Genomic DNA, 10,000 nt, shown 5'->3' on the forward strand with positions numbered 1-10,000 from the left:
TTGACCCTGGCGTGACCGAGATTGACATTTCCTCGTCGGCTGTCAACCAATCACAGTCGATGACGCCGTTGCGTTTAAAAGTTCTTGAATAAAAAACCCGCGAGTTCTTCATGTGTGTTCAATCAAGACGCAATCATTACTTTTCATAAAAGTTAATTCAAATGTTAATTAATAATAATGCGATTGATTTGGAGCGACCAGGAAACTGCTGACCTGGTAGATTTGTGGGGCCAACCCCAGCTGAGAGACCGGATAGAAAATAAAAAAACAAACAACAAAACGGGAATATTTGGCGTGCTTGCTGACAGATTAGCCAGTCTCGGACATGAGAAGAGAACGACGGCCCAAATTCAAACAAAAGCGAAGGCATTGCGAGCCCAATAAAAGCTGATTAAAATCAGTTGAAGAAGAGTGGTTCGGGCACGTCTGGTGTAAAATCTTTGATTGCGATCCACCCAATCACACGTGCGTATATTGAATCCCGTGAAACAGAGTTGGCCAAACTCTCTCTTTACGGCTCTGCTGTTTCGACTTTCATAATTTGGAGGTCAATCCAGCTAGTGTGACCGACCCAGAATTTCGAGCCTGGCTTGAAATCTCACCCGCGTTGAGTCAAGTCAGGCTTGAGACGCTAGTGTGACCGTAGCCTTTATTTTTATGTTTAAGATAATTAACGTTTACTGTAATAAATCTATGGACCAAAGCTTGCTCACTTTTGATTAAATTATTTATCCAGTGGTAGGGACATCCTAATGTCCCGCATACCCCAAAAATATTAAATATTCTAATTACTTTCCCCAGAATCCTGAAGATGGTTTTAGTCGTTTGAAACGTTGGATCATGATAGGTGATCATCATCAGCTGCCTCCTGTCATCAAGAACATGGCGTTCCAGAAATACTCTAACATGGAGCAGTCACTGTTCACCAGACTTGTCCGCCTTGGTGTTCCTACAGTAGACCTTGATGCCCAGGGTAGAGCTAGGCCCAGGTAAATTTAGGATGCTTTAACCATTTCTTGTTGAGCCTACAGTACGGCAGAATTGGAAAGCAAGCATTGGAAATTGTGTTTGATATTTTGTTTTTATTACAGTTTGTGTGCGTTGTACAGTTGGCGCTACAAGAAGCTTGGTAATCTACCTCATGTACAGCTACAGGACCAATTCCAGAAGGCTAATGCAGGTCTTGTTTTTGATTATCAATTGATCAATGTAATGGACTTCAATGGAGTGGGCGAATCTGCGCCCAATCCTTACTTTTACCAGGTAACATATTTAGTTTTAATTTTATTATTTATATTTTATTCAATTAATCGATCATTTATTTCCATTAAAATAGAGTTGCATGTAATATGCAAGTGAATAAGTATACACTTAAGTATAAGTATACACTTAAGTATAAGTATACACTTTTTTACTATCAGAGTGTTGATGATGCAATTTTCAAGAGGATGAGTACAGCCTCACCAATAATGATAACATAGATATGTGGAACTAGTATTTAAAAATTGCTTGTGCAACATTTATCATCTTAGTGCAATTTGAAAGTCTAGAATGATATTCAAATTCAAATAATGCCAAGTATTGATATAGCGCCAATTCAAAATGAATGACAAAAGACGCTGAGCGTTATTGCCCTTTGTCATTGGATAACATAAAATGGCAAACCAGCACTAAGTGCAACCTTCTCTGGGCTCTGGGGAGTATAACTAGTCGTGCGCTTGTATTCGGCACAGGAAACTAGTACGTTCAATGCTATAACATCTTACCAGGTACCCATTTATACTCCTGGGTAGAGAGAGACAAACGTAGATGAAGTGGATTGCCCAAGGACACAAGCGACTTGCACGGCGAGGGTTTTGAACCCCTGACCTCAAGGCTGAAAGTCCAAGCCACAACCGATGCGCCAATCACTTCTAAATACTAAAAATGTTATGCTAAAGATTTAATTGCGGTTGATTTTTTTAACCGTTTAGAATTTAGCTGAAGCTGAGTATGTGGTAGCGCTGTTCATGTACATGCGTCTCCAAGGTTATCCTGCTGACACGATTTCTATATTGACAACATACAATGGACAGAAGCATTTAATCCGTGATGTCATCAAGCAGCGCTGTGCTAGCAACCCACTCATTGGTGAGCCGAGTAAGGTACGCATATTAAGATCTAAAATAATGATAGTGACAATAATGACAACAATAAAAACAATAATAACTAAAGCAGTTCCTCCATAGCGTGCATACCTCCATCCTGTTCCTGAATACAGTACCAACAAGACGCAATGAAATAACAGATATGCTTGTCGTATTCAGGCACATTATTTTCTTGCGTGCCACAGTCTACCCTCAAGAATATAATGGAATTGCCCTGCCGTATTCAGGCACATTGTTTTCTTGCGTGCCACAGTCTACCCTCAAGAATATAATGGAACTGCCCTGCCGTATTCAGGCACATTGTTTTCTTGAGTGCTACCTGAATCCATGTTGTGATTCAGTTTTCTTTTATGCTTAAATATAAGAAATTGAATTTCTGTGACTTGACCTTGTTCCTTGACCTTTCCTTCCGAAAATTGAAGTGTGTCTTTTTGATTATTATGTACCATTCCACTAAATGTTATGATGATCCATTCATTAGTTTTTACATAACCTTGTTAACAGACAGGTAGAAAGACAGCCAGACAAACAGCAGTGAACACATTACCTCCTTGGTGGAGGTAACAATACAAACTACAATGATGCTGATGATGATAAATATAACATCCTGGATAACTATCATATTTAGAATAATAACAATCGTCATTGTACATTGAAATTTGATCTGGTTTCATATAATATTTAAATTGAAAAGTTATCTCTTGATAAACTAATAAAAATAGTAGACTTACTTGCTGCGTTTCAGCATCGGTTTAAAATTTCATACATTGGTTTTTTAACAGGTTACAACAGTAGATCGCTTTCAAGGTCAACAAAATGATTACATTCTACTTTCTCTTGTCCGAACCAAGACTGTTGGTCATTTACGGTAAGTTCCATAGGGAAATGTCCTCTAAGAGAATTCATTTTTTAAATTTAAACCATAGTAATAGTGGATGACCCTTTCAGCTAGGCTGGGTAGGTCAGGTGATATTCAGGAGCCTTCTTTATTAAGTTGTTTATAGTTTTGAGGAAAACTCCTGGTGTCTCTCATGATTGGAATCAAGGACTTTGAGATTGGAAAGCAGGCATCCAATAGTCTACAACTCATTACAACTACATTAATCTCATTTTGTTGTAATGCATTCATATTTACAGGGATGTCCGGCGTCTGGTTGTTGCTATGTCTCGAGCACGACTTGGTCTCTACATCTTTGCTAGAGCATCTCTCTTTCAAAATTGTTATGAGTTGCAACCAGTTTTTGATCAGGTATGAAAATGAAATCCTAATGTGCATTGCTCATCTAGTCTTTGTTGCTTAGAAATCATGTATGTATTTATTTTATTTGTTCTTTTATGGTTTAACTGCCTTAGTATTGTATAGTAAGTTATTGAAATGTTGAGTAATAAAATATTTCCATTGATCTAAATTTTCCTCTCACAGTTAATGTCACGACCTCTTAAACTGCAGCTTGTTCCAGGTGAAGGGTTCCCAACAACTAGAAAGGTAGGAAAAAATAGTGTTCTCAAAGAAATATATATCTTTGAGATATATTGTAATATTAACATAATATTTATTAGCAATATATAAGACTAGACCAATATTAATCATCAATGGAAACAGTTACACACAATGTACGTTTTTTGTACTTGCACAATCATATATAAGGAAAATGATGTGCTGTCTCCTGCATACAGATCTGATTTAATTGTAGGACATAATAAGCCAATTCATAGTTAGAAGTGCGCATGCTTGTATCCAAGGTCAATTGAGATAAACCTCTGTTGTGTGTCAGTTTATGTCAGTTGAAATTTATATGATCATGCACAGTTTTAACTACAAATTGGTTAAAGGACAATGTATCACATATTATATTTCATCTTTTTCATCTTGTATCTTGTATTGCAGCTGTCTGATCAAACTGGTTTGGATGTACTTCAGATTGAGGAGATGCCACACCTTGCTTCATTTGTCTTTGAGTATTATCAACGGAGAGTAAAACAACTGCAGTCATACCAGGTAAGAGCACAGCTTGTCCACCTGTACAGCTGCTGCATTTACATTCTGTGTCTTCTTGTTCATTTCTTCTAATGGAATCACCCATCTCACTTGCTTATGCAATGGGTTTTTCAAGTCAATCAACATGCCACACCAAACCTATTTTTTACTCGTTTGAAACTTTAAATATTTTCGATCTTATTGAATTGAACACTGCTGTTATTATGTATAAGGCACATAAGAAATTGCTTCCACCAATTATCCAGGAGTACTTTAGGCCACTCACGGAAATGCATAATTATGCTACCCGACAGCGAGAACATTTCAATTTTTGTATTAATTATAGGAGAACTACACTAAAATCAATGTGCTTGACAAATAAAGGGAGTAGTCTATGGAATAGTCTACCTAGCAGTATAAAAGATTCTAGGAATACTATTTTATTTTTTAAAATATACAAAAAGAATCTATTAGGTAAATATAATTTAGATTTATAGCGGAAATCTGTGTTTTGCTATAATTTAGAATGTTATTCTGTGTATTTTTATATACCGTATTGCCCAAAAAATGTCAGTTTCACTTTAACAACTATAAATTTACGTATGTGTGTGTGGGTGTATATATGTAGGCCCTATGTATGTATGTATGTACGTATGTGTATGCGTATGGGTGTATGGTATGTAAATGTTTATATATATATGTATGAGTATATGGGTATATCTATATAGGTATATATATATATGTATAACGATTTAACAGTTTATTTTATTATTAAAACTTAGCTGTTATTAGAAAGAAGACATTATAGTTATAGGAATTCAGGTTAACTTATTTTTTTACAAATTTTCTCTTATATTATTTTAGATTGTAGACACTGTACTTAATTTATTGCTTAATCATCTATAAATATAAAGAAACTAAAAGTAATTAAGATGTTGTTATTAATGAATACAAAATATAATTTACAGAAAATAAATAGAATTGTTTTAATAAATTTTAAACTTCTTTTATTTAAGTAAAATAGGCCTTTGAATTATTTTTTAACCTTATATGTAAAAGAAATATTTAATTATGTAATTTGGGATTTCCATTCACAAGCTATGCTTCAGGAATTTCCCATTTTCTTTGATCTTTAAAAATGTTGTACATTTATATTTTTCGTAAATTGTTATGCTCAAAGGAAATAAATATTTGTTTGTCATTGTCATTGTCATTGTCATTGTCATTGTCATAAACCTATGTTGTGTGTATGCTTATGTCAATTGACCTTGATATGGGCATGTGCAGTTCAAATTAGGAATTGGCTTATTTGACAGTTTAATAGAGCAACGTTAAATGTTAATATTTCAACTATATCACTCATCAGCAAAAGGAATTAAGGAAGCAGCTGAGGCTTTGATGGCTTGCAAGCGGGCACAATATGTGATTCCATTATTTTAAGATACATTTAGACTGCCCCTTGTGAATGAATATTAATATCAATGTTATTTTTCATTTTCTAGAAATATAAGAGCTTAGCAGCCCCTCCGAAAGGTCAACTCAAAGCTTCAGCAGACAAAGTAGAAGATAAGCCAGTCAGTCAAAGTAAAGAATCCGATAAAGATGAGAGTACCTCAGAAGAGGTTAGTAGTACCAGTAAACAGGAGGAGCAACAAACAGAAAAGCAACTGATGCCTGAACACCCAGGAGCTGATAGCAGTGATGATGAAGAGGAGGGGGTACAATGAGACTGCTGGAATTACTGCAATGATTCAATTCAATAAAAAACAATAGCAAAAAACAAAAACAATAACTTGTAATAATGTAATGTGATCAACCCTGCATTTCAACCTTGGTACTCTCGCCAACTATGATGTTATTGTACTTTTATTAATTGTAAGGATTTCATTATCGTTGAAAGAGTTATGAGAATACTGGTACACTAAACTAGTAGTTTTTATCGATTTCAAGTTCATGCTCTGTTAAGTCATGTCTGCACACACATCAGTACTGTATTCCAATAGATCTGCAAGTTATACTTTCTCTAGAAAATGACTGATATGTTTTACAGTTTACAGTGACCATCGGCTCAACATCACCTTCACAGCATTCTATGTTTTTATGTCTGCTTCAATATGATTTTGATAATAATAAACGGAAGCAAAGTAAAATAATAATATTAGTTATGCTATGATTAGTATTTACCATATTATGAAATTTGTTATAAACAAGACAGGAAGGAGGAGAGATGAAATGGAGCCATTAAACAGTAACTGATGAACAATGCACTAGGTCATTGCTAGGAAATTGAGGCATTTTACACCTTATGATGTATTGGTTACATCGTTGAAAGATATGCTTATTTAAAATAACACCTTCTTACAATGTATTGGTTACATCGTTGAAAGATATGCTTATTTAAAATAACACCTTCTTACAATGTATTGGTTACATCGTTGAAAGATATGCTTATTTAAAATATTTAAGTGAAACTGATTGCTTCAGGCTTAAATGTAAGAATAAACATTTTTTTTTATTAAATGGTATTTTGTAGGAATTCTAATATGTGTTTTGTTTAACTTCATTTTCACATCAAGGAAAAATTGTGTCTGATATTTAAGGTGGCTCTCTCATGTCCCATTGTATTTTTCTTCGTTGGCATTTTAGAAATAGATCATGCTGTGCTGGTTTAATATGAGCTCAATACACAGTTCTGTGCCGTATAGCGTGTATCGTCCATGTAGATTTAACCTTGTTCTGAACGAATCATCATGTAGGCTTACACCTCTTTCTAACTGGAACAATGTACTGTCAAATTTAGCCATTGACTGCAATAGCTTTGTGTTATTCTACAAGATCGTCTATCAATATGATATGAAAATATGACAAAGTTTGGCACATAATTTACATTGTATTCTAATTGAACTATTAGAAACATTATAAACATTTATAGAGTGGAAATATATTTTCAAAAATAATCAGTTTTAAACAAATCTGAACTTTTCATATGATAGTAACTTTGGTATTGAGAAACGCTAGCAATGAATATAGATGATAAATACATTTTTGAGGGTTTTGGGTCTAAACAATAAATGAATAATTTAGCTTTCTGACCAGTATGAACATCATGCTGTTACACAATAAACCTTTCCGGAGTGTCAATCAAACTTAACACCTGACTAATCAGAACAACGCTAGGAATACGCGCGCGTCTCACAAACACACGTGTTGTCCTACAAACGCACGTGTTCGCGTATGTTTTAACACTGTCATCCAAGGGGTCGGGCTTAGCGAAAAGGTCTATTATGTTACAAGTACAGTAACTAGAATAATTTACCGCTACAAAAAATAAGCAAACAAAATTTCTTTTTAAAATTTAATTGTGATTGTTATAAATAGACAAAATATTATAATTTCTGCTAATATAAAACATGCTAAATAAAACGCTAGCTTGTGATAATGTTCGAAATTTTCATTTCAAAGAATCTGGACGTAAATCTTGTATACGTGGACATACACTACGAGTTTGTAACAATTGCAAATCAACATAATACAATTATTTTGATAACCCGACAACTAACGTCTATCCTATGTCAATCTGTGTGCATCGAGAATAATCGCCTGTTCTGATAGGCTAATGTAAAAATTACTTATAACTATATTGTTCAAACTCTACAAGTTTATCTGTAATATACCGGTACTTCGTTTTCAAGGAGCGTATGTTGACAATATCGGGTACATAAGCAAAAATATTTTTAATAAAGCAATTTGAGTTTCAATGTATGTTTAATTTGAGCATCCGAACTACTGTATGTAGACCTTCACAAACATTTCATTACTAATCAATTTTTAGTAACGCGTCAGTGAAATTAGTATCCACGTAAATAATGCTCTCTAATGACTCAAGTTACTTGACCGTTTTTATATTTTTAATAAGACCGATTTCTTCAAATTTTAAATACATTTTCCCCTGAATTCGTGATGATTCGTTATCACGCATACACTTTTGCTAAATGCGTGACGAATTTAGGATCACGCATGTGTTTCTGCAAAATGTGTTTCATCCAAAATCACTTTAAAATGTGGGACGCTCGCACCATGCGAGACGGTTGGTAACTAAATAATAAATAATAATTATATAGTGCACAGGACCCAATTTTGTACTCTAGGCCTATGGTTTATAGTCCGAGAACACTTGTTCCACTCCAGAGCGTGTATTTGAATCAATGCAAACATAAAACAGAAACTTGCTCGATGCAGATGCTGCGAAGTTTAAGACTTCGCAAATTAGGCCCATATATTGGTCCACATGATCATCCGTCAGCAATATCATAGGCCTAAAAACAAATAATTTTTTTTCCTAATTTAAGTTCAACATAAGAAAATGCCTACAAAACAAAAACAAGTTGCATAACATAAATAATTCTGCAAGTAATGTAAAAGTACACGTGTCAAAGACCATTGTGGTCAGTAGGTCCTTTGTTTAATTAGGCCTATATGCCCATCTCATCTTGACTAATCTAAAATTACCTATTAAAAGAGCCGCTTTTTAATCAATTGTATCCGCTCAGTTCGCCCAAAACCTAATTTTATTTTTTTTTAATCGAACACTAGGTCTCGCCTAAAAACAAAGTGGTTTTTTTTTAAATCAATTGTATCCGCTCAAAATCTGATTTTATTATTATTTTTCTAATCGAACACTAGGTCTATCGCGCGAGCACAGAGCAGTTCATTGAGGCTGACACAGACTTGAAAATAGCGCATGCGGAAAATATGTTCTTTATGGATGATTATAAATAATTCATGACATTTTACCAAACTACTGATGTTGAAAATTCGCGCGAATAAATTCGCCTAGTGGAAAACCAGCTTAACATTACCAGCCTACCTGAAGAAGTGAATGGAGCATTCACGAAACGTAGCATGTGAGTAAAAATTACGACTCTTTATTGTGATCAACGAAAACGAAATATATTATGAATATTGATTTGGATCCAGATAAATTAGTTTCATGTTGCACATATGAAGCTTTCGTGCCATTGCACCTATGAAGCTTTCGTGCTTTTTAATGATTAAAGGTAATATCTGTGCACGCTGTCATTAATTAGGCCTATTATCGTACATCGTACATAATGTAGCATAACATTGGTATGATAATTGTACAGGTAAGTTACTAATGACGTACCATAATGCAGGTTCAGTTACCCTGATCACCTTTATGGCGATGTCCAGGACGAAAAAAGGAGCGTGGTCGGCCATCGCTCAAAATCTCTCGAAAGTATTCCTGAGGGGGCGAAGACCCTGAAAAATATTTAATCGATTTTGAAGTAGAAATTTCATATACTTTTTTTCCCCGAGGAATTGTTGTTTTTCTCCCCGACGTGGGGGAGGGGGTGGAGAAACTCTCCCCGACGGGGCGCCACCCCTGGTTCCCAATAAATAAGTTCATAAGTTGCGTCACACTGTTTTCAAAACTCGAGCATGCAAATATTAGGCAATATTTACGCCAATCTATTTGCAAGTTGACTATTTCATGCATCTATATCTATGTTAGTACAGTATACGGTATATGTAGGCGTCTGTAAATGTGATGTTACCTACGCAATGTTCGTCACATAGAAGTTAAATTTACGTTAATTTCAACTGGGAGGGACTGCTGGTGAACTTCCGTAGTCATTTCCGCCACGTTCTGAGTCCTGTAAGGGGGAAGCATCATCTTCGTCAGTTGCCTTCCCGACTGACCACATTATTAGCCTGAACGGTGCTTTTAGAATGTAAAAAATTAAATCCAATAGACCTTGAATGCAGGGGGCTAGACAGGGGCAGCAGCATTTCACTGTGGGAAACAAAAATATGGTTATTATTATCATATCACCCTGTAGCTACAAGCAATGCT

General features: G+C 35.0%; 3 protein-coding genes across 5 annotated transcripts in view; 2 read left to right on the plus strand and 1 right to left on the minus strand.

The window, feature by feature from the left end:
* The window catches only part of LOC117107656 (RNA helicase aquarius-like), a 21,269-nt gene extending 14,602 nt beyond the window's left edge, over positions 1-6,667 (plus strand). Inside the window, 6 exon segments of the mRNA XM_033249373.1 lie at positions 1,974-2,144; positions 2,930-3,015; positions 3,285-3,396; positions 3,571-3,633; positions 4,036-4,146; positions 5,628-6,667. Of these exon segments, the coding sequence (XP_033105264.1) occupies positions 1,974-2,144; positions 2,930-3,015; positions 3,285-3,396; positions 3,571-3,633; positions 4,036-4,146; positions 5,628-5,852 (768 nt within the window). The 3' untranslated portion in view covers positions 5,853-6,667.
* A 1,454-nt stretch (positions 6,668-8,121) lies between these two features.
* The window catches only part of LOC117107644 (sulfotransferase 1C4-like), a 22,440-nt gene continuing 20,561 nt past the window's right edge, over positions 8,122-10,000 (plus strand). Inside the window, exon 1 of the mRNA XM_033249353.1 lies at positions 8,122-9,029. The gene's annotated coding sequence lies outside the window, so the exon portion shown is untranslated. The remainder of the gene's footprint in view (positions 9,030-10,000) is intronic.
* LOC117107643 (slit homolog 1 protein-like) overlaps positions 9,029-10,000 on the minus strand; it is a 14,178-nt gene continuing 13,206 nt past the window's right edge. For all 3 annotated transcript variants that reach the window (XR_004445267.1, XR_004445266.1, XM_033249351.1), the window contains one exon: positions 9,029-9,940. The gene's annotated coding sequence lies outside the window, so the exon portion shown is untranslated. The remainder of the gene's footprint in view (positions 9,941-10,000) is intronic.

The sequence above is a fragment of the Anneissia japonica genome, unplaced genomic scaffold, assembly GCF_011630105.1.
Source record: "Anneissia japonica isolate Jap-2015-1 unplaced genomic scaffold, ASM1163010v1 scaffold5330_len1712360_cov203, whole genome shotgun sequence".
Taxonomy (NCBI): Eukaryota; Metazoa; Echinodermata; class Crinoidea; order Comatulida; family Comatulidae; genus Anneissia; species Anneissia japonica.